We start from the raw sequence: 25,511 nt of genomic DNA, 5'->3' as shown, positions 1-25,511 counted from the left end.
AGCTTGGAAATAAACATGGAGGACGATGATTTTACCGTTGGAGGAAAACCGCTACATGAACTCAGAGTTGTTGATCTTAAAAAGGAATGCGACAAAAATAAGCTTCCTAAGAATGGAACAAAGAAAGACCTAATAGAGAGACTTAAAGCGGTGCGTTTAATATAAAACACATGAGAGTAAAATTGGTTCACAACGAAACGTGTGCGATCTGTCTGCGTTATGACCGTTAAGTACTGGTCTAAGTGTAGTTGTGGTAGAAAGTGCACTTAGGGAATTGAGAAGTTATTTTTAAGTTGGTTTTGATATAATAATTCCCCAATGGTATTGATAATATAACAAAAGTTTATGAAGGAAAAGCGTTAACAGGTTGGGACCACTCGCCTGAATGGGATATAATAGCCCATTTGGGATATAATATCCCAAATGGGATATAAATTTATTGTACAAAAAAATGAAAATTTTTATTTTGGCTATAAATATCATAAATCCGCATCAAAATACTTTAAAAGGAATAACTTTTGGCAAGCAAGTTTTTCTGCACCCCTACAGTTTGTTAGATTGATCCCCAAGAAGTTTAGGAACTTCCACGGGATCAATCTCCTAAACAGTGGGCATACAGAAAAACGTGTTATTCCTTTAAAAATGTTATTCCTTTATAAGTAACTTGATGCGAATTTTAGATATTTATAGCCAAAATAATTTTTTTTTTTTTTTTTTGCACTGTAAATTTATATCTTATTTGGGATATTATACCCCAAATGGGCTATTATATCCCATATGGGCGAGTTGTCCCAACCTGGTAAAAATTGATTTATATAGGTTGGGACCAATCGCCCAGAAGGGATATAAAAGCTCGTTTGGGATATAATATTTCAAAAGGTATTCAAATTACAGTGCAAAAAGTGAAGGTTTTTCATTTGGCTATAAAGGCCAATTAAAATTAATCTTCAGATTCTCATTCCTGACTGCTGTTGGTCAAATAAAAAATATATATTTAGAAAAAGCCAAGGAGAAATGGTGAATAAGTTCACACGTAAAGCAACAGCATGTATGTTAAAAGTATTTGGATCCGTGCCCAGTACCAAAGTGAATTTCGCTGACCCAAATGCTGCACTACATGTACATGTGTTTTACTGTAATAATGAACATTTTGTTAAAATTTTTGTTTTTATTAGTCTTTTGAACCAATTATAAATTATGATTTTTATTGTATTACATTTATATTTTTCAGCACTATCAATTTGAGAAACTACAGAATGCAGAAACAACTGGTAAGAAAGATTACCAAAATTCACCATTTTTTAAATTAAAGATTTATCCTCTATTTCGTACACAGTGCTAGATTTTCACCGCAGTTACAGAGGATGTTTTCTTTTTAAGGGAGTATTACCCATAATTACTCAAATGAATTGAACAGAGATGAATATTTCTAATTAATAGGTTTATAACTCTTCAATATTCTGTTTTGTTTTTTAGATGAAGTTCCAAACCAAAAGGTATTTTGTATTCTCCGTTATTCTCTATTTTTGGAAAAAAAAAAAAAAATTATAATGATCGAATTCCAAGCATTAAACTTAATCATGATTATCCTCAGAGTTTATGTCCCCATAAGAAGGAAATCTCAGATATATTCATTACATAATCCACTGAAAGTGCTGTTTGCATGTTAAAAAGTCCATGTTTTAATATGGAGTGATTGTTATAAAAAGATACAGGAAGGTGCAGCAATAGAAAATGACTTCATCAAACAATATTTGGCCAAACAAAGGGAACTAATTGTGGAACAGAAGAAAAGATTTTCAGGTAATGAGGTGAACAATGCTTGATACTGTAAAAATAAAGCTTTAAAAAAGTTTGCATAAAAGCATACATAACTTGTTCTTAATGTAAAAGTCTTGTGTTCTGCCACATAGATGACCTATAAAGTATAATTTTTTGATGTGACATTTTTTTTGTTTTCTTGTTTTCAGAAGAAGACAGTCAAGAATCTGGTAACTCGCAGGATGAGTCCGAGTCAAGTCCAACCAAGAAAAGTCCATCCAAGAGTTTTGGTGATCCAAGTCCGACAAAGACACCTACCAAACTAAGCTTTCCAGAGACTGGGAAGGGTGAGCCATCCAATGGTGGGGATGTCAAAGAAAAGGTAGTATGTCATTATTGTTGATGGAGTCTTTCCCTTTACATTATTTTACAGTAAAACCTGTCTAATCCAACATGCACTGGTAGACAAATTTTGTGTCAGAATAGACAGGGTGTCAGATTACACAGTGTAATGAGCATGGAAAATAGTAAAATGGGAATGAAAATGAATGTCAGAGTTCACAGTGAAATGAATTGCTCAGGTGTTGGATTAGACACTTTTCTCTGTACTTATACATTGTGAATTGTTATTTTCATTTGGACATCTCAGGAAATGCAATAATTACTTAATTTCACGATAAGATTTCTCTTGTGATCTAAAGCATTGATGAACAAGACAATCTTTGAGATACTAGATGAATCTTCTTGAAATAAAAATTAATATTATTTGCCCTACAGACAACTCCAAATGTCAGTCAGACTGTTGAGGAAAGTCCAGAATCCTCTAGAAGTTCCAGAAGCAAACGCTGGAGGAAAACCTCCCGAGACTCGAGAGACTCCACACAGGAAGTGGCTGCAGCAGAGGTATTTATAGAACTCTTATTAACAAGATAAAGCTGTGCTTTTTTAGAGACCTTAAAGAAATAGTAGAGGAAAGTGAGAAAACAACGGAAGTTGTGGATACAGGAATTAAGTATTGGGATTGTTCAAATATAATGTTTCAAAAATACCAGTAAAATATATGTACAACTCAAATTGAAAACTTTTCAGTTAGTAATTAAAAAAAAATGACTTTAACTGTGCAAAGTTATGCATTTTTTATTGAATAGATCTCCTTTCCTCTACAAAAAATGTATTAGCACAACTATAAACTTTTTTCTAGTTTGGGATGTAGAATAGTCTCTAGGTGACCGTCTGGGTCCTCAAAAGCTACATCCAAGACTAGTGTTTGGGACGCTTACTGTTGAGCAGATTTAGAATGGCAACAGAAGAAAAATTTAAATTAAGTGCATGTATATTTATGTACTTACCTTAGTTCAGTGAAGCAATGGCGCCCCTCTGTATATATATGTATCCACTTTAGAGAATCTGTATACTATATGTTTATTGATACAAATAATTTTCCTACTGAACACTTGTCCTCATAATGTTTTTATTAATAAGAGCATTGTAAAAAATATCAGATACTGTACATATATCTCATTTTTGATTCATAACAATATCCAAAAATGTCAGAAACATATATATCTTGTTTGTTGGGTTTTATGCTTGTTTAGTATTCATGATGACATAAACAGTGTGTCTACAGTGAATATTTTCGATATTAATTCGATATTTCTTATATTATGGTACTAGGAACAACAAAAAGAGAAAGAAGAAAAGAGAAAGGCAGAAGAAGAAAAGAGATTAGAGATTGAAAAATCTGAGAAAGAGGCAAAAGATAAAGCCGATAGAGAGGCTAAAGAAAAGGCTGAAAAAGAGGCTAAAGAAAGGGCTGAAAAAGAGGCTAAAGAAAAAGAGGCTAAGGAGAGAGCAGAAAAAGAGGCCAAAAAGAAAGCAGACAGAGAAGCAAAGGAGAGGGAAGAAAAGAAAAAAGCTGAAAGGGAAGAAAAAGAAAGGCTCCAAAAAGAAAAAGAGGAAAAGAGAAAGGCAGAAAAGGAGGCAAAGGAGAAGGCTGAAAAAGAGGCTAAAGAGAAGGCTGAAAAAGAGGCTAAGGAAAAAGTTGAAAGAGAGGCCAAATTAAAAGCTGAGAGGGAGGCAAAAGAAAAAGCTGAAAGAAAGGCTAAGGAAAAAGCTGAAAAGGAGGCCAAGGAAAAAGCAGAAAAAGAAGCTAAAGAAAAAGCTGAAAAAGAAGCAAAGAAAAAAGCAGAAAGAGAGGCTAAGGAAAAAGCTGAAAAAGAGGCCAAAGAAAAGGCTGAAAAAGAGGCTAAGGAAAAGGCTGAAAAGGAGGCTAAGAAAAAAGCTGAAAGAGAAGCTAAGGAAAAGGCTGAAAAAGAGGCTAAAGAAAAGGCTGAAAAAGAGGCTAAGAAAAAAGCTGAAAGAGAGGCTAAGGAAAAGGCTGAAATAGAGGCTAAAGAAAAGGCTGAAAAAGAGGCTAAGAAAAAAGCTGAAAGAGAGGCTAAGGAAAAGGCTGAAAAAGAGGCTAAAGAGAAGGCTGAAAAAGAGGCTAAGGAAAAAGAAGCAAAGAAAAAAGCTGAAAGAGAGGCTAAGGAAAAAGCTGAAAAAGAAGCTAAGGAAAAGGCCGACAAAGAGGCAAAGGAGAAAGCTGAAAAACAGGCTAAGGAGAAGGCTGAAAAACAGGCTAATGAAAAAGCAGAACAAGAAGCAAAAAAGAAAGCAGATGAGACAGCAAAAGAAAAGGCTGAAACAGAAGCTAAAGATAAGGAGGAAGCCAGAAAGAAAACTGAAAAAGTAGCCAAAGAAAAGGATGAGAAAGAGACTAAGGAGAAAGAGCAAGCAGAGATAAGAAAAGGTAAAACCTCCTCAAAGATGTGATGGCTATTCCAGCAAAAACTACCTGGTGGGGGGGGGGGGGGGGTATGCTTAATTCTACATCTCCCAGTAACAGAATTGAGATAAAAAGAAATACCCCCCCTCCCACACCACACACACGCACACATATAGTCCAAAAAGTGTTATTTGACTGGGAATCATTGTTACAGTCCTCTTCACTGTTGGGAATAAACTTTCCACCAAGATTTTCTAAGTAAATTCAAAACGCTGCTGTTTGATCTGTATGATTTTCAACAAGAAGGAAGATTTGCTAATTTTTTTTTTAATTTTCAGAAAAGAGAGAAGGAAGATCAAGGAAGAAGTCTTCATCCTCTTCATCATCTGGATCAGACACTGAGGATGATGATCAAAAGAGAAAGCAAAAGAAAAGATCAAGGTACCTGTACATGCCTGTTAAAGTAAATGGACAAATACATACCTGTAGTTTCAGAAATAATATCATCTAATGTATTCAATTTAAAATATTGCTTTTTTCTTCTTCAAGTGTTAGATCGGGATCTTCTTCCAGTTCCTCCTCAAGGTCATCATCAAGGTCATCCTACTCAGAGTCTGACAGGTCTAGGTCAAGGTCACCCAAGAAGTTCCGGAGCAGGTCTCGGTCTACATCTCCCGTGCAGCCAGGTAGCACAGTGTCTGTGGTTAAGGTAAATATTTAAAGATCTTGCAAGATTTAGGCATTATCAAGAAGATTGTATATGTGAAGGAAAATACTCTTGATGTTTGATAGAGAATACCAAAAAATTTTGGCTTGTCAAGTAGATTGTGTAAGTGACGCAAAATATTCTTGTTGTTTATTAGAGAATACTATGTAATGTAGGCATCATCAAGATTTTTATTTTGCACAAAATACTTTGGTGTATGATAGAAAATGTTTTCAGACATTCTTTTGTTAAAATTTTTCAGGATCAAAGTTTGGTTATAACAAGGAATAACTAGAAACTTTAATAAAAGATTTCAATTTACACTGTATAAACATATTTTTCTATTGTAGACAACAAAAGAACAGCCATCAAAGGATAAACAGACAAAAGATGTGTCTGACTTGCTGATAGGGTAAGAAAAAAATTGTTTTGCAAAGTCACACAAACAATTCATATTTATAATGTACCAGGCCAACTTATTATTGTTATACCACAGGAAGAAAAAAAAAAAATATACATGTACATACCCAAAGCTGCCATCCATGTTTCCTTCCTATGGACAAATATTTGCATTACCGGTAAAAGTTGCTAATTTTATAGTGTCCATGGTAATTACCATTTCTTAAGAGGTGCAAATTTTCTCTGTAGAAGTGACCTTTATCTACCACTACAAGTTATTAACACTTCTTCTGTAATCTACTTAACAGAGAAAAGATCAGTTTGTTCAGTAGGAGTTATCTTTTTTACAGAGATACATCAATGGAGGTGGAAGAGGGGGAAATCCCGTCAGATGCTGTGTCATCTACCACAGACAAGGTAGGTGTTATCGCTGTAATTAGTCCTAGAGTACTACAGAAAAGGAGCTAAAAGGTCCACTGTGAATATCTGTTGTTTATGACCTCAATCATTGAAACCAGAGAACATATAACTGAAAAAAAGATCTATTAAAGATTTGTAGTTTTATAGAGATGACAACCCGGAAAACATTCATTTTAATTTATTTAAATATTTTGATATTAAAGTTTTAATAAAGACCTGATTTCATATTTTGTTTTCGCCAATACACATATACGTTTAAGAGCCCTCTATACACTGCACATTAAAGAGTTCGTTCTGATTTTGTGGTATTTTTATGCAGATAAAGTAAGCTGCCCTTTGATTGAGAATAAAATAAATTGAAATGTACAATTTATTACTTAATTTGTGATCAAATCAAGCCTTCATAACATTTTAATAGGCCAAGATGAATAGATTGAACATTTCATTAGCAGGTAATTTGCCCACTAACGTAAACAACAGTGATTTCTGTTCATCAGTACTAAATTGTCTTTGAATATTTTCCCTGGGGGTAAATGCAAAGTACCCTATGTTAAAAATGTTATAGATAAGCTCAATATTTACACCTTTACACACTATAATTTTCTCAGTGTCCAACAGATCTTTTCCTCTAGTGTATAGAGGGTCCTTAATGAAGTGTTGGTGTATGTGAAGATTTATGCTAGTAAGATAATTGAAGGGAAATTGCTCCTTTTTTGTACACTTTTTTTCTGAGATGTAAGATTTTATACTGCATAGTACATTGAGAGAAGAAGGACGTGTGGATGACCCAGTTCTCTGTGCTGCCGTCTACTAAGAAATCCCTAGTAGGGTTAAACAGCCACCCATTGCCCTGTGCCCCAGCCTTCCGAACCAATTGCCACATAGATCTGGCAACGTCTTAAGCCACATGGCAACATCGTTATTAAACTGTCTGGCTACACCTCCGTAATGTATAAAGGTGTACACAAGATACATACAGAAGTTGCTGCTGTTATTGAAATGTAACTTCTGACATTTTGAACATATTCGAACAGTATATGCTATGATGCAACTTTGAGTCTGTTGTTAAAAAGCTGGAAGATTGAATAACAGGAAGTCATAGGATGTGCAGAATAAATATTGACACTTTAACTGAAGTAATCACAGCGAAAGCCAAATGTTGAGCCAGTGACGTAAATTTTCCAGCTCCTTGCAGTCCATATTGAGTTAAGCTATGAGATTCCTATATCCTACAAACTTGAATGTATGTAATCTTATAGAAGGACGTTTATTCCTTATACAGTAAATAGTTTCCTATATTTATTTATTATTCTGAAATGATTTCTACATTGGACACCAACATTGTTGAAGGATATTTTCTGTTAAAAAAAATTATTCCAAGAAGTCAAGGAGTGTTGTGCAATTGACCTCAATGTTGTGAACTTTTTTTTAAAAAAAAAAAGTGAAATAGGATTCATTGTACCAGAATCCTCAGTCTCTACCAAGTTCTTATTCATTGTTCCAGTCATAAACACAAAAATACAGGATTATCTGTGTACTAAACTGCCTTGTTGGCATCTACTTAAAGTATAAGCCACCAGGTTAGCAACCAAGAAATGAATTTTGGATCTGCTATTGGATTGTTTATTTTCAAGAAACACTGCAAACATTAAGAAATTCTGAAATCATCATTGGATTGTTCATAGTTATTAACAACTATGAACCCTTGTCACTTTATTTTGTGAACTATCCTTGGATTATTAAGTGATCTCCGTTACTCACCTTTTTTCGGATCACTGCAGCCTCATCGATGGATTGTTCATAGTTTATTAACAACTATGAACCCTTGTCACTTTATTTTGTGAACTATCCTTGGATTATTAAGTGATCTCCATTACTCACCTTTTTTCGGATCAATGCAGCCTCATTGATGGATTGTTCATAGTTATTAACAACTATGGACCCTTTGGCTACACCTTGGGACCACTACCACACCAGGGATTGGAATGTTCATGGTTAACTCCACTTCTTTTGTGGATACATCAGTCTCATCGTTGGATGAGTTAATAACAACTGTCATCGTTGGATTGTTCATAGTTATTAACAACTATGGACACTGATAATTTGGGACACTACATTTTGTGACCCTGTCTTCGTTGGATTGTTTGTCTAGTGAATGCAGTAAAGTTTTTGGGACATGACCCACTGTATCATTGTTCACTTTGTCTAACAGACATTCAAAGCCAGGACACTATCGTTATTTTTGGGGGAATCCACCGATTTAACGTCCCTTCTCTCGTTCATCCCTATTGCTCGTAGACTAGATAGCATCAGACGCTGGAAATACTAGTTTGTTTTGGCATCACCCCTTAACTGAGGTCATAGTTCAGAAGTCGTAGTGCAGCACTCAAGTATTGGTGGTATTTTTGCTTCAGTAATCATGTGATGTTTTTGTTGCAGCAGGCCAGGTCATGATCAGTCATGCTTGTACAGTGTGCACTGATGCATGACTGGTGGGGCCACCACCAGCCTAATTTTAAAAAAAAAGATAATTAGAAAAACATTAATATTAAAGTAAATTTTTTAACCAGACATAATCAACACAGTAATACAGAGTTAATGAATTTTCAATGACTTGAATTCTGGCAGTTTAAATTGATATGCAAAGAAATATTTGGAATAGTTTAAGTAAAAAAGTCATGTTTGACAAAAATTCATTTTGTGTGATTTTGATTAATTGTTGGATTTCATTTCATTATATTTCACAGGAAGAGAGAACAGACGAAAAGAGTGAAAAACAAACAGTTCCCTCATCAGGTTTTTGCACATAATTTTTTTTTCTTAAATAAAAAAAGTGGGTTTTCAACAGCTTTTTTATTTTCTGGTACATTGAGAAAATGTTATGACAAAAAAAAAACAAAAAACAAAAAACAGTATAACTTGTCTAATGTGGATGTTGAGTATAATCGAATATTGTCTATTATGAAGTTAAGTATAAGTCCCTGTCAGTAAAATCAATTGTTCAAAATGTCCTCCAATCCAGAATTTGTCTAATTGGACCAATTTTCATGAATCCAGCATTGTTCAGTTTACTGAGATTAGACAAATTTTACTGTATATGCCAAAATAAATTGATCATTAGATTGGCATACAGTGCCAGTTAATTTTTGAAATGGTTCCTTCAAAATTTTACTCTAAAACCAGATGTTTGACATTGTGAAAAAGGAATAATGGTTCATACATTACATGCTTCTGATATCACAGCCTCTTTACAGATAGAGGATGTTAAAGGAAGGTATCATTAGTTTTTAAGGTCATTGTAACCAATTTCAATGTCAAGATTACAGAAATAATTGTCAGGGTTCTTATGTTTTGTAATATCTTGTGTTCTTTTCAATTTCTTGTTTTCATACTTGTGCATTGACCACAGAAATAAAAGTTGAATAAAGAAAAGACACTTTCAGTTTTACAATGACTTGATGAAAGGTCTTGGTCATTAGGATCAAAATGATTGATATGTTTTATCATTTAAAAAAAATACAATGAAGTTCTTGCATGTATATGATCCAGGTTTTCGATCCTTATGCCTTCATAATTCATATATAATCATGTCATTGTTTACTGATTAGCAGATGACAAGAACCAGAAAAAGCAAGAGGAACCCCATGAGAAGCCGGCTCGGAAGAGGAAATGGGGATCCGCCAGGTCAAGCAGCAACACTACCCCCCAGGCCAAGAATAAAAGGCTGTCTAGTATAGAGTTCAGTACAGAGTCACTCAAGGTTCATCCTTCTATATGTTATTGTTTAGCAGTATACATGAATCTTTTTATTCAAATTTCAAACCTTGTTTAATTAAAACAACAACAACAACAACAAAAATTAGTTCAAAAAAAGGGGAAAAAATACACCAGTATCATTTTACATAGAGTTCTGCATGTAAATCAAAAATTATCCTAAGAAAAAATGCTAAACACTTGAATTAAAAATTATAAAACTGTAATTTTTACAGGAGCTGATTCCAGACATAAAATCCAGTCCTATATCCGAGCCAGTCCTGGATCTGGATCTTCCAGATGAGAGGATCTCAGATCAGGAGAATGAACCTGAGGAAAACCCACAGGAGATTAAAATTCAAAGAACAATTGTAAGCTTAGCATCAAGTTCCATGAGCTTAAAAGCTTAAATCTGTTCAGTTTATCACAATTCTAAGCATCCATTAAACATTGCATAATGTAACAATCAGGAAGTGTGGCTTCAGTGTAAGCAAGGTTAAATTGTCAACAAATTCTAAATCCATTGTTTTATTTTGATGTTGACTCAATAGGTTGTGCGAGAAGATGAGGAGAAGGGTGATGAAGGGGATGATCGGTCAGAGGGAGAGGTTGTGGATGAAGATGAAAACAAGGAGAAGGAATCGGAGAGTGAAGATGAGGAGCAAGGGGAAGGCACTGGTGACCAGGAGGAGCCGGCGAGGAAAGTGGAGAAAAAAGAGGAATCCTCACCTGAGAAAAGTAAGGGGGGCTATCCACCTCAGTAGAAATGTTTTTACTGGAATAGCTTTACCTATTTGCTCCAATAGGTGCCCAGGGTGCTTGGAAAATTTGGGATCATTATTTTATTAACCTCTTACTGTAAAATGACACATTTTCCTGGTGTCAGAGTTTTGTGGTTTGAGGCCAAAAAAATAGGTTCATTGGAATTTGTTTTCGTGGATGAAGAATTTATGAAAAATAATATATGTGAAAAATTACATTTCATGGTGGACATAAATTTGTGGGTCTTTTCATACCTTGAAAACAACAAAAATTAAACCCCCATGGAAATTGGTGATTTCGTTGTATATCTTTACATGTAGTACAATGCCTTTTAAAAAAGAAGAGGGAATTTAACTTAGGGGATAATTTTAGATGAAATGAAAAAAAAAATGCATATGCTTTATGAAAAGTTGGCAACTGTTGGGTGTTTGGGAAGGGCTCTTATTGTTTTCAGATTGGAAATCACATGGTTGTGCTTATAGGTGCAGGAACAATTATTGAGAATAATAAGTGTAAATTTATATGTTCACATATGAAAGTAATATTTCATTCTTTTTGGCTTTCTATATTTTGATAGAAACAGAACCAAAAATCATTAGACAAATCAGTAGACCAAAACCATTGATAGAACCAGATGAACCAACAGCAGCCAGAAGGAGCCCATCTCCTCCCAGAAATCCAGTGTCCAATGTGGTACACATCAGAAACCTGGTGCGACCTTTCACCCTGAACCAGTTGAAGGAGTTACTGAAGAGAACTGGAAACTTGGTGGAAAATGGCTTCTGGATTGACAACATCAAATCCCATTGTATTGTAACTGTAAGTTGTTTATTACAGTTCAGTAAATATTGTTACTATGAATATCAGTGTTCAGTGAAAATTACTGCTTAATGAGAATCAAATTTGGCACAATTCTTTTGTCTTTAATGAATAACTAACCCCCAAAATATAATTTTATATGAAAGTTTACACAGAAATACTGATGATCCTAATTCATGATTGCACTAAATACCGTATAACGGGTATTTTCTGCGGTTGGAAATTTTTGCGATTTAACCCCTAAAAGATAGAAAATTAATTTCTGCGTTTTCAATTTCTGCGGTTGCATTATACCGCAAAAAAATTATTTACTGGATATGATCACCAATCTCTAAGAATTATCAGATAGCTGCCCCATGTTTACGTTTTATAAATTCATTGAGACATATTGATCAAAGTTGCATGAGAACTGGTATTAAGCTATTAAGCTTAACTAAACTACTATCTTTAAGTTAGTCTTTGTAAAATTATGTTGAGTCCCAATTGAAATGAATTATCGGTTCACCCAAACAACAATAAAAAAAATCTTTATTCTACATTGTAACAAACGTATTATGTGATCTATTAAAATATTTTAATGTATAGATAATTAATGCATCCAAGCCATATTCTAAAAAATACACTTATAGTTAATTGCCATCAAAATTAATCTGGTGTTTATATTTTAAGCTCAAACAAACAGTTGCATAATCAAGTAACCTAAAGTTGACCGTGTACAATCACAGGTGCCATGTGCATTGAGGCGTAACTAATCCTGTCAGTCGTCTGCATTGTGTGAAATTCACGAGACAATCAAGCCACTTTGTGTATACAAGCAGTAATTATGGTCTCCAGATAAAACACAAGATTGAAAAAAGTGTTAAAGAAAGAAAGAAAAGCTAATATGTGTTGTTTGCAGCTATCGGAGTTTGGACTATGAATTGCGAAATCTCCTTTAGTCATTGATATGTACATGTATATCCGTATAAAATAAAGAAATAGGTACAAGAAAAGATGTTTTTGTATAAACTTATTAAATTGATATTATTTACAGCAACGTTTTAATTCAATATGTTTTGGAAAAATCCTGATATCTAAAATCTTCGAATTTCGATGACACCCGAATTTTCTCGCTAACGATGACATACGCACCACTTATCATACTTGCATGTATAAAATATATATCTGAAGAAATATTGAAAAATATTTTGCGATTGTAATTTTTGCGGATTTGTCCTATCCGCAAAATTCCGCAAAAATTGGACAACCGCAGAAAATACCCGTTATACGGTAGTGGTTGACCTTTTTAAGTGTGTTAAATTTTGAATAAGATGAAATAAGTTTTTATACAGTACCTCACTTATTCGATAATTTATTGCCAGTAATTTATTAAATTGGAAATGGGGAGAAGATAAAATTATTTTTAATTAATAATTTTTAAAACTTACAGTATGACAAGGAAGAGGAGGCCACGGCAACAAGAACAGCCCTTCATGGAACCCAATGGCCATCATCTAATCCCAAAGTTCTCAGAGTGGAGTACGCTTCTCAGGAGGAGGTACATATTTAACAATTCTGTATTTACACTTGTCAGTATGTATTGCACTAGACTTTGTATTAGAGCAGTCATGTGTAGAGGTTAAAAAATCAAAGTTTACACCAACTTTGTAAGCAACAAATTTTGCGTCGAATTACACTTGTACTTCTGTATGTCGAACATAGATATCTCAAATACCATGGATATATCAAAGCAAGTTCGAAGTCCCAACTGCTCTTTTTTATGTATTTCGACCCCATATCTCAAATCCTCGGATGTCTCTCAGTTTTTTCTTGGTCCATTCAATTTCGAGATAATGAGTTTGACTGTATAAAGATATAGAACTCATTATTTGTAAAAGAATTCTTCATTTTATGTACTGTATAGGGGATTAATTTTACGGGTTGTAATTTTCACGTTTTTCTCTCCTCCGACATTGATCGCGGTTTGAAGAATTCACGGAATTGATATAAATTAAAAGCTACCTCCCTTCTCTGTATCCACACACTGCTCAACGCGTTATCGGCAATTCGGTTGTTATCGGGCATTCGGTGCAAGAAAAGCAATGTTTACAAAACGTAGGTGATTTTAAATTTCTTAATTCAAGGATAATTGCGTACTCCAGCAAACAAAGTTTGTGATCTTTGGCAGATATATGATTATACTTTCAGCAGCAAAAAATACAAACCAAATCACTCTCTTTCAAAAGATCTACAACTCTTTCAAATGATATTTTATAAAAATTTCGGAATATGTCATCACATTTTAGCTTTTGTAGAAGTCAATTTCATTTTTTTGTATTAAACAAAATAGTTTATATATTCTATAGACAATCATATACCTGTAGATAAGCAGACTGAAATCAAAAATCCAAATTAAGGGTTAGTTAACAGGCATCTAAAATGTCTCGGTAGGTGAAAACATGTTATCGTCAACAAGGTTGATGTTGCCGGATAATTCGGTTTTTATGGGTGTAAGTTATCGGAAACTCAGGTTAAAAAGTTTCCTTCACCTTTAGAAATAGATTGGAAAAAAGTCCATTATAATCTGTCAATCCTTAAAAATTACAAACGTAATGTTTTTAGCTCACCTGAGCCGAAGGCTCAAGTGAGCTTTTCTGATCACATTTTGTCTGTAGTCCGTCTGTCCGTCTGTCCGTCTGTCCGTCTGTAAACTTTTCACATTTTCGACTTCTTCTCAAGAACCACTGGGCCAATTTCAACCAAACTTGCCACAAAGTATCCTTGGGTAAAGGGGATTCAAGTTTGTTCAAATGAAGGGCCACGCCTTCTTCCAAGGGGAGATAATTAAGAATTCGTGAAAAATTAATGGCATCATTAAAAAATCTTCTTCTCAAGAACCACTGTGCTTGAAAACATGAAACTTATGTGGAAGCATCCTCAGGTAGTGTAGATTCAAGTTTGTTCAAATCATGACCCCCGGGGGTAGGGTGGGGCCACAATGGGCGATCAAAGTTTTACATAGGAAATATACAGGAAAAATCTTTAAAAATCTTCTTCTCAAGAACAGCAAAACCATAATTGGTCATAATTATATGGTAGCATCCTCAGATAGTGTAGATTCAAGTTTGTTCAAATCATGACCCCCGGGGGTCGGGTGGGGCCACAATGGGCGATCAAAGTTTTATATAGGAATATATAGGAAAAATCTTCAAAAATCTTCTTCTCAAGAACAGCAAAGCCATGATTGGTCATATTTATATGGTAGCATCCTCAGGTAGTGTAGATTCAAGTTTGTTCAAATCATGACCCCCGGGGGTCGGGTGGGGCCACAATGGGCGATCAAAGTTTTGCATAGGAATATATAGGAAAAATCTTTAAAAATCTTCTTCTCAAGAACAACAAAGCCATCATTGGTCATATTTATATGGTAGCATCCTCAGGTAGTGTAGATTCAAGTTTGTTCAACTCATGACCCCCGGGGGTCGGGTGGGGCCACAATGGGCGATCAAAGTTTTACATAGGAACACATAGTAAAAATCTTCTTCTCAAGAACAGCAAAGCCATGATTGGTCATATTTACTTGGAAGCATCCTCAGGTAGTGTAGATTCAAGTTTGTTCAAATCATGACCCCCGGGGGTCGGGTGGGGCCACAATGGGCGATCAAAGTTTTGCATAGGAATATATAGGAAAAATCTTTAAAAATCTTCTTCTCAAGAACAACAAAGCCATCATTGGTCATATTTATATGGTAGCATCCTCAGGTAGTGTAGATTCAAGTTTGTTCAAATCATGACCCCCGGGGGTCGGGTGGGGCCACAATAGGCGATCAAAGTTTTGCATAGGAATATATAGGAAAAATCTTTAAAAATCTTCTTCTCAAGAACAGCGAAGCCATGATTGGTCATATTTACTTGGAAGCATCCTCAGGTAGTGTAGATTCAAGTTTGTTCAACTCATGACCCCCGGGGGTCGGGTGGGACCACAATGGGCGATCAAAGTTTTACATAGGAACACATAGTAAAAATCTTTAAAAATCTTCTTCTCAAGAACAGCAAAGCCATGATTGGTCATATTTACATGGAAGTATCCTCAGATAGTGTACATTCAAATTTATTCAACTCATGACCCCCGGGGGTCGGGTGGGGCCACAATGGGCGATCAAAGTTTTGCATAGGAACACATAGTAAAAATCTTCTTCTCAAGAACAGCAAAGCCATGATTGGTCATATTTATATGGTAGCATCCTCAGATAGTGTACATTCAAATTTGTTTAAATCATGACCCCCGGGGGTCGGGTGGGGCCACAATGGGCGATCAAAGTTTTATATAGGAACACATAGTAAAAATTCTAAAAAAAAAAAAAAACAATTTGTTAAGAATAGCAAAGCCATGTTTGGTCATATTTATATGGTAGCATCCTCAGATAGTGTACATACAAATTTGTTCGAATCATGACCCCCGGGGGTCGGGTGGGGCCACAATGGGCAATCAAAGTTTTACATTGGAACACATAGTAAAAATCTTTAAAAAAAACAATTTGTTAAGAATAGCAAAGCCATGATTGGTCATATTTATATGGAAGCATTCTTAGATAGTGTACATTCAAGTTTGTTCAAACATGACCCCTGGGGGTCGGGTGGGGCCACAATGGGTGATCAAAGTTTTACATAGGAATACATAGGTTAAATCTTTAAAAATCTTCTACTCAAGAACAGCAAAGCCATGATTGGTCATATTTAAATGGAAGCATCCTCAGAAAATGTAGATTCAAATTTGTTCAATTCATGACCCCCCCCCCCCCCCCCAACCACTTTTATATTTAAACTTTTCAACCTTTCAAGATTGAAGTGATTTCTGCTTTTTCCTAGTCATAGTGCTCAGGTGAGCGATGTGGCCCCTGGGCCTCTTGTTTAAGTGATTTTTGAAAATTTTCTAGCTGTCCATTGTTAGTTTTTTAGCTCACCTGAGCCGAAGGCTCAAGTGAGCTTTTCTGATCACTTTTTGTCCGGCGTCCGTCTGTCTGTCTGTCTGTCTGTAAACTTTTAACATTTTCGACTTCTTCTCAAGAACCACTGGGCCAATTTCAACCAAACTTGCCACAAAGTATCCTTGTGTGAAGGGGATTCAAGTTTGTTAAAATAAAGGGCCACGCCCTTTTTCAAGGGGAGATAATAAAGAATTAGTGAAAAATTAATAGCATCTTTTAAAAATCTTCTTCTCAAGAACCACAGGGCCAGGAAAGATGAAACTCATATGGAAGCATCCTCAGGTAGTGTAGATTCAAGTTTGTTCAAATCATGACCCCCGGGGGTAGGGCGGGGCCACAATAGAGGATCAAAGTTTTACATAGAAATTTATAGGAAAAACCTTTAAAAATCTTCTTCTCAAGAACAGCAAAGCCATGATCAGTCATATTTATATGGAAGCATCCTCAGGTAGTGTAGATTCAAGTTTGTTCAAATCATGACCCCCGGGGGTAGGGTGGGGCCACAATGGAGGATCTAAGTTTTACATAGAAATATATAGGAAAAAACCTTTAAAAATCTTCTTCTCAAGAACAGCAAAGACATGTTGAGTCATATTTATATGGAAGCATCCTCAGGTAGTGTAGATTCACGTTTGTTCAAATCATGACCCCCGGGGGTAGGGCGGGGCCACAATGGAGGATCAAAGTTTTACATAGAAATTTATAGGAAAAACCTTTAAAAATCTTCTTCTCAAGAACAGCAAAGCCATGATCAGTCATATTTATATGGAAGCATCCTCAGGTAGTGTAGATTCACGTTTGTTCAAATCATGACCCCCGGGGGTAGGGTGGGGCCACAATGGAGGATCTAAGTTTTACATAGAAATATATAGGAAAAACCTTTAAAAATCTTCTTCTCAAGAACAGCAAAGCCATAATGAGTCATATTAATATAGAAGCATCCTCAGGTAGTGTAGATTCAAATTTGTTCAAATCATGACCCCCGGGGGTAGGACGGGGCCACAATGGAGGATCAAAGTTTTACATGGAAATATATAGGAAAAATCTTCAAAAATCTTCTTCTCAAGAACAGCAAAGCCATGATGAGTCATATTTTTTTGGAAGCATCCTCAGGTAGTGTAGATTCAAGTTTGTTCAAATCATGACCCCTGGGGGTAGGGCGGGGCCATGATTGACTATCAAAGTTTTACATAGAAATATTTAGGAAAAATTTTAAAAATCTTCTCAGGAACAGCAAAGCCCTGATTGATCATATTTATGTGGAAGCATCCTCAGGTAGTGTAGATTTTATTTTGTTCAAATCATGACCCCCGGGGGTAGGGTGGGGCCACAATGGAGGATCAAAGTCTAAAATAGAAATATATATTATAATATCTTGGAAGCATCCTCAGGTAGTGTAGATTCAAATTTGTTCAAATGATGACCCCTGGGATAGGGAGGAGCCACAATGGGGGATAAAATTTTTACAAAGGAATATATGGGAAATTTTTTTTGAACATCTCAAGTACAAGAAAGCCATTTGTTATATTGACATGGAAGCATCATCAGGTGGTTTAAAATTCAAGCCCCCCCTTCCGCCCCCCCCCCCCCCCCCCCCCCCCCCCCCCGCGGTGGTAATCTTTTCAATACTGAACTCGTGCTTTTGCCTACCCAGTGTGCTCAGGTGAGCGATGTGGCCCATGGGCCTCTTGTTTGATATACATGTAAATAATTATAATTATTTTATAATAGAATTACTTATCTGTTCAATCATTTTCTGTTTTCCTTTAAAGATAGCCACTATTGGCTTCCATCGGTTTCAGACGTAAATGTGCATGTATACAACAAATCTATAGTTTCTTAGTTAGTCAGGTCTTACGATCTATTATGTCATTTTTGCAAAAACATCGTCACTTCAAGTGCCCCAATGAGCTAAAAGTTTGTTTTGTCCAATACAGAGCGATAGCATTGTTTGTATCAAATCATTTTAAGGTTTGAAATAGAGGAAATGAGGTGCAAATATACCGCAAAGAAATATTTCTTTCTTGTTATAATTGGGTATGTATTAGATTAAGGAGACTATCCTTGTACGAAAACATTGTTCAGTAAAAATAAATAAAATAAATAAAAATAAAAATAAAATTTTAAAAAAACAACTTTGAACTCATTTCCCAAACGTTAAAAATACCTGGGGGTGGGGGGTGGGGTGCTGGTCGATTCACTTCAATTCTTCACATGTTTAACCTTTTCTACAAACAGTGATCCGCGTTTTCAATAGGGAAGGGTGTGTGCCAAGGTTTCTTTTCTTTTTCATTTGCTTTACTATAAATATTCAATATAAATGTAAATTCCAGGTGAGGTCCGAACCTCCCCGACACCCCTATCGGAAATCCGAATATGAGCTCCACCTACACATTGAATTGTCTACGGATTTTCCATTCGGCCGATAATGACAAAGAGCACTCCGCGGGTGTGATCGGTCGACATAGATGCTTGTCCCTTCTTTGCCCCTGAAACAACATCTGATGTTGTTAGAGTTCCGTGATTACTCTGCTCCAAATGTATACTGTTTCAATAGACTTTTGAACTTGAATAAGTTATCTTTATATTTCATTAAAAATAGTTTCTCTCCATCAGTAACGCTTTTGTAAACTAGTAAAGTCAATCTATTTTCTCAAAAGTTGGAATTCTTGGTTATATTTTGTCTAACACCCTTTTGGAAAATTCATTTAACCACCCTTGAGTTTAGATTCTTTAATTGCTTTATACCAAACTAATACATGTATGTACTTAGTTCTAACAAAAGGAACAACGACTGTTAAGGGGAGATCAAAAATGCAAAGTCAAGGAATAAAAACGAAGCAAGGAAAACAGAGACATAAGCGAAGAACAGTGCGTAACTGGAAGGCAACACACAGAAAACTAAGAGTGAATTACTGTGAATTTAGCAATTATTGCAATGCTTTTATATTGCGCATAATGCAACGTAAGAATCTCAATAAATAAATTTGGCATTTGTATTTTAGTTACAACAGAGATTTATAATTCAGAGAATTAACTAATACGATATTTTCAAACAGGTCAAGATCATACACATTTCGGTGACTATGAGATATGCCAAAACATTCATGATCAAAAAACACCCCTTTTCTTAAAGTTACATATTCCTAAAAGAGACAAATGATATCCAAAAATTAAAATTGTGTTCTTGCCACTTTAAATATTTAGATTTAATGAAGATTTCTGTTGTTTCTTTAGATTTTTCCTAACCTATGACAACCTTTGTTTCCGATAACTAAAACCGAAATTTCCGATAACAAATTGAACCATTCAACCACATTTCCGATAACATCCTGAAAGTTAAAAAAGGGCTATTTTTACCCTTTAATCACATCTTTGCGAGATTCTGACGATGTCATATTGTGGACGATAATTAATGTGAGGTAAATATAAGGATTCTGAAGAGAGGGGCTATATGCAGCAATGCCAATCGGCCAAAAACTTGCAAAATATAACAAATTTGACTTTTAAAGTCTTCTCAAGACTTACAAATACTATAATAGGATATACTGGGGCTTTATTTTGTATCTGTATTCATTCTTGTTCACAAAAAGCACAATCAACAGTCTCTGTTTCTATTTTTATAGTGTTTATTTGCAACAATTTAATAACCTGTCGAAAGTTGTTATCCACCGAATGCCCGATAACAACCGAATAGCCGATAACGCGTTGACCAGGGTGATCCAGTATAGCCAGAAAGACATTTATCATCATAATGAATTCCTTTCATAAACAATACTCAAGGAGGTTTGAATAAAGTGGTTAGATTTGGTAATTAATTTACAATCAGGGATGGGGTAATCATAATCGAGTAATCGTAATCGATTGTAATGATTACTTTTTTCAAGTAATTGACAGTAATCTGTAATCAAAGAGATTTTCGATTACTTGCAATCGTAATTTAATCAATTACAGCTAAACTTTTCAATGTAATTATCATTACTTTTTCGATTACTTTCGATTATTTTATACATAAATGGGTGTTATTTTGGAGAATTATTTCCAATCAGTCACACATAAATATCAAATATAAACCACCTAGTGTAATGTTTGGATTTCCTAACTTTTATTTTCATAAGTTTAATAATGTTCTCAATAAAATTTGCATTATAGACATACTGGTCTAGTATTAAATAATTCAGAATTGTATTTCAACCATTTATTAATAAAATATACATATTTTCCGTGTGCATTTTACATTTGACCCACTGTCCTCTTGCTGCATGTCCTTTTTCATATTTCAGATGTTGAAAAACTTTGTCTTGTAATAGAAAATTATAAATAGCAAAGACAGATTTAAGTGCTAGGGCTGTATTAATATAAATAATTTTGTAAATAAACTACATTGTACTCGAAAAAAAAGAAGATAGAAATACTTTTTCACATCTGAAAATGTTTAAACAACTTCAAAGTTGTGTTTTAGTAACTTTAAAATTTGCAAAATCATTCTCATGTTTTCATTCAAAATTGTAAGGTTTCTTTTATATCAGTGAGAGGTTATAAGTATCTGTAAGAGAGGGAGTGTGTCACTGTGTTTGCTTATCTTAATTGGTTCATTTATTGACTGAGACATCCCTGATTTGCAGATAATGAGGTGTAAACTGTGAACTACCTAGTGTTTAACTTTCATTCCATTGAAGACAAACAATATTATTAAAACAATTAATAGCTCTCAAAATACATATTTCAATACAGAATGAAATTGTGCTATTGGTTTCATTACTTAAAAAAAGACACATTTAATTTACATGTTTATTGCTAAGAGTTCTAATTTACCTACTTATTTTTTTTTGAAAAAGACACATACAGGAATGTTTAATGTGTACTGTCAACATACCGGCAGCCCAGATACTTCTAATGAAGTAATTCACAATAAAATATTAAATAATTTTTGCAACAAGTCAATAAATATGGAGGTTCAGACCCAAGGTTGAAAGGAATAATTAATTCCTTGGCATATTTTATTGTAGGAATCATATGTCTCCACTTTTCATGGTAGAGAATCCCTCATTTGGGCATTTAGTGAGAATGTTAGCCAGAATAAAACCCTTAAAAGAATCTGCACTGAAACTGCAGGAACACATTCAAACTTCAGTGGATAACATCAACATTTACCATTTAAATATTGCTTTGATATTTGAAGGGATAAAAACTTGGAAGTAATCGATTATTAATCAATTACATCTTTCAAAGTAATCAATTACAATCGATTACTGGACAAAAATGAGTGTAATCGATTAATAATCGATTACACGAAATTCTCTAAGTAATCGATTATTAATCGATTACATTTTTCAGTAATCATGCCCATCCCTGTTTACAATCAATCAGAACAATTGCTGTTAAACATTTTTGACTATAAATGTCAAAGGACTTTTCTGTATGATACTTCAATGAGTGCATGTACACCCAAAGATTTTCTTTCCAACGGAAAAACACATCGCAGCGAAAACTGAAAGTTATTTGAATATTGAATTTTTTCTTTTTTTTCTTAAACCCAGATGTCAAAAAAAAAATGTGGATGTAATGTTAGTTACGCATGGGTAATCAGTAATCAAAACCTACGACCCTCGTGTTTTCATTGATCAAACAAGTAGCATTGGCTATTAAAACAACTAATAAACAATAGCTTATCTGCTGATTTAAGTAAAGCGTAATAATTAAAATAATTGAATGACAAATACCACTCGTAATTACTGAATGACTACTGAACATAAATATACCTATTGTAGCCTATACTAAGATTTCCAAAAAAATATTAAAAACTTATTCACTGTTTCTTGAATTCACGGATTTATTAACACCGTGAATATAACGAATATTTATGCCGCGAGTTATTTTCCCCCTATACAGTATTGCATCATCTTGTGTTCAAAAGTAGTATAAGTATACAGCAATAAGGAGTTTTAATTGAAATATTATGGAGCATTGAACATCACTGATGCTTTTTTTTCAGCTGGAAAGATTCCAAAATGCAGACAAACCCATTGTAATAACCAAGGAGGTGAAGCAGGACACCAGAAAGGAGAGGGAGGAAAAAGAAAGAGCTGAGAGGGAAGCACGAAGGGAGGCTAGGAAAAAGGAAGAGGAGGAGAAAAAGAGGCGCAGGACACCACCTATGAGGGAATGGGACCGACACAAGATTAGACAGTCACAGGAAAGGGAGGAGGGTCCTCGACGAGGGAGAAGTAGGTCAAGGTCACCCAAGAGAGGCAGGGCCCGGAGTAGGGAACAAGATAATAGGAGAGACCGAAGAGGTATTCATTTAAAAGGATATATATGTACAGAACAAAAAATGATTGCAGGCCTTACCAAAATGACAGGTCTGAGGTCCAAGGCCAGTAAAATTGGCTGGGGGCCAGCAAATTTGAAATCTGCTAAGTCTACAGGCCTGTAGATTTCTTTTCTTTAAATGTACCCTTAACTTTAAGAAATACTTTTGATTTCACCAGGTGACTTACTTGAATGTAACTTTCTTATTAGAAAGGCTCAGGAAGTTGCGATTGAAAAACAATACTTACTTTTTCAAGAAATTTGAATACCTGTAAATAATCAATTTTGATTATTAGAAATTCTGATGTTTTTAAATGTGAAAGAAGAGGGGTTCCTAATTTCCCAGATGGTTCTATATTCCTCGACTTGCAGGGCCTAAGGGCCAGTGGTGAAAAAAGTTTTGGGAAGGATTGCATATGAAATTAAATTTAGGTTTACTCCCAATTGCTAATTAAATTTGAGAATCATGTGCATGATTATTGATATACATGTATGTACATGTATACCATTATATACATGTGTCTGATATAAAGTAGTTAAATAAGAATTCACTATTGACACTGGTTCTTATAGTTGAGACGGAAATTAACTTACTTTGTTAACAAAATCACCAAAATTAAATATCTTTTCTTTATATTGACTTTTATCATTTTTCTTTGTTTTAATCTGTGTTGTAGACCAGAAAGTTGAAGATGAACCCCCAGCAAAGCTCCTGGATGATTTGTTTAAGAAGACAAAAACGACTCCATGTATTTACTGGATACCCCTGTCCGAAGAGCAGGTAACATTCGATAATAAAGAAAGATTTACATCTTGTGACCAATAAATATTTCATGCCATACATTGTAAAATGCCAGCATAATCATTAAGTTTGAATGGATTGTCAGTTAAAAGGTTTACAGATTGACTAGTGCCTCACTTCTCATGCTGACAAATTGCAAATCAATGCACCAGATTATGCTATAGAAAAAATGTGAAATTCTGCAGGCATCACTTCGGGAGAAGAAAAAACAGGAAGAAAAGGAGGAACAAGAGAAAATGTGGAAAGAGAGAGAAGAAAACGCAGCTAAGAGATTACAAGTAATATTTTTTGTCCGACTCTGGGCAAATATTTTGCAATGCTTTTTTTTTTAATTGACTTAAGTGAGATTATGTCTAGCTTATTTGGGGTCTCTGTGTAAACTTTACAGGAAAGAAGGGAGAGAAGTCCATGGCGAGGGGATGATGACCGTAGGAGGGGGGGAATCAGAGCTAGAAGTCGGAGTCGAGACAGACCCCCCAGAAACCGTAGTGGGAGCCGCAGCAGGGATAGGGGGGCTAGGAAACGCAGCAGAAGCGACGACCGTAGCAGAGACAGAGGGAGAAGAAGATGAAAATTTAAAGCTTTATTAGATCATTTTATTTTGTAATGTCTCCATATTATTTTTTCCGGCTAGTGAATCAACTGTTGACAGACATCATAGTGACATTTTGATAAATAAAATTCATTTTAATTTGTTGAGGTTTTACTTTTTTTTTTTTAAATACAATATCTTAAGTTTGACAATCATTATTGTTGACTGGATTTAGTATGAGTTTATTGGATGAGCAATTAGACATTTAGTATGAGTCTATTTAATGATCACTTAGACATTCAGAGATTATTGAAAATTGATAAATGATTCTACTTTCAGTAGGAAAAAAGAAAAAAATGATGGAAAAACAGAAGTTATTGAAAAGTAATCAGTTTTGGAAAAACTTTCTATTTTTTGACATTAAAGGAATCCTTGGCCCTTCTTTCCCTCCCTCTCCCAATTAACAAAATATAATACTGGCCACTAATGAATTGTAATTTAATAAATCTTATTGGATGCCTTTGTCAGAGCTGAGATTGATTTGAAGTTAAGTACTGCATTACTACAAATACCACCTGGAGTTGTTTTAATTGTTTTAATTTCTTTCCCAACACGTGCCAAGTGCTAGAAAGATCAATGTTACACCTGCCATAAAAGGCTGTCATTATAGCATTTTAATATATGTATTTGACTCCAATTCAGGAGATAATGGCAAGGCATGGAATGGAGAATTTAACAATTTTAAAAAATCAGTGTTACTGAAAAAGAAGTATATCAGAGATGAAAGATTACCTATGACTGAAATTCTCATAGAAGTGATTATTGATTTGCTCTTCTTTAATGTAAAGAGAAATGGGATAAGGTTACCATTGAGGATGAATATATTGTATCTGGTTAGGATGATGTCATTTAATAAAGTCAATATCTTCTCTTTACATGTATATATTAAAGGGGGTTTAATTAATGAAAAAAACTGTGTCAAGCGTGCCAATGATCCAAGCATTAAAGGCCTGGAAATGTATGTTTCTTTGTTTCTATATCCATTCAATATGAGGAATTCATTTGGGATTAATTTTCTTTTCTGTACAGAATTTATTGCTTGAGATGATGGGCATAAGGTTTATGAAAGCTACTGTTTTTATAAGGAATTCGATCCAGGGTAGCTTATAAAGATTGATTTAGAGCTTGGTTTTGTTTTTCAAATGTCAATAATGCATTAAAAAAAACTGCCATTCTGTATTTTTAGGTCACCTGAATCAAAGGTGACCTATAGCTATCTGTTGTTGTCCTTCATAGTGCGACATGCGAAATATGTCAGTGGTAAACTAAGGTTCAGCTTATTCACTTGAATAGCTGAACCAGTTACACGAATTTTGGTAACTCACACACACACACACACACACACACACACATATATATATATATATATGTGTGTGTGTGTGTGTAATATAAACCCAAACCATAAAAATAACATAAAGCCCAAACCATAAACAAGAGGCCCATGGGCCACA

General features: G+C 34.7%; 1 protein-coding gene across 1 annotated transcript; it reads left to right on the top strand.

The window, feature by feature from the left end:
- Positions 1 to 14: 14 nt before the first annotated feature.
- Positions 15 to 24,163, top strand: LOC133175521 (apoptotic chromatin condensation inducer in the nucleus-like). Its single transcript, XM_061310640.1, has 21 exons — positions 15 to 150; positions 1,232 to 1,271; positions 1,477 to 1,496; positions 1,710 to 1,803; positions 1,971 to 2,143; positions 2,539 to 2,664; positions 3,436 to 4,552; positions 4,867 to 4,969; positions 5,102 to 5,237; positions 5,585 to 5,646; positions 5,984 to 6,050; positions 8,801 to 8,849; positions 9,665 to 9,813; positions 10,043 to 10,177; positions 10,358 to 10,544; positions 11,146 to 11,387; positions 12,817 to 12,924; positions 22,350 to 22,650; positions 23,344 to 23,447; positions 23,654 to 23,746; positions 23,857 to 24,163. The coding sequence occupies exons 1-21, from the start codon at positions 16 to 18 to the stop codon at positions 24,037 to 24,039; spliced, it is 3,624 nt and encodes a 1,207-aa protein (XP_061166624.1). The 5' UTR covers position 15; the 3' UTR covers positions 24,040 to 24,163.
- The last annotated feature ends 1,348 nt before the right edge of the window (positions 24,164 to 25,511 follow it).

This window comes from Saccostrea echinata, unplaced genomic scaffold, assembly GCF_033153115.1.
Source record: "Saccostrea echinata isolate AGI-Se365-2 ecotype Australia unplaced genomic scaffold, CSIRO_AGI_Sech_v1 ptg000062l, whole genome shotgun sequence".
NCBI lineage: Eukaryota > Metazoa > Mollusca > Bivalvia > Ostreida > Ostreidae > Saccostrea > Saccostrea echinata.
The sequence above is the reverse complement of the archived record's forward strand: the minus strand, read 5'-3'. Positions and strand labels throughout refer to the sequence as shown.

Excerpts from the sequence above, each read along its gene's own strand:
- LOC133175521 (XM_061310640.1), top strand. The coding sequence starts at position 16 with ATGGAGGACGATGATTTTACCGTTGGAGGAAAACCGCTACATGAACTC. Across the intron at positions 151-1,231 it reads TAATAGAGAGACTTAAAGCG|CACTATCAATTTGAGAAACT; the intron begins GTGCGTTTAATA and ends TATATTTTTCAG. Across the intron at positions 12,925-22,349 it reads AGTACGCTTCTCAGGAGGAG|CTGGAAAGATTCCAAAATGC; the intron begins GTACATATTTAA and ends CTTTTTTTTCAG.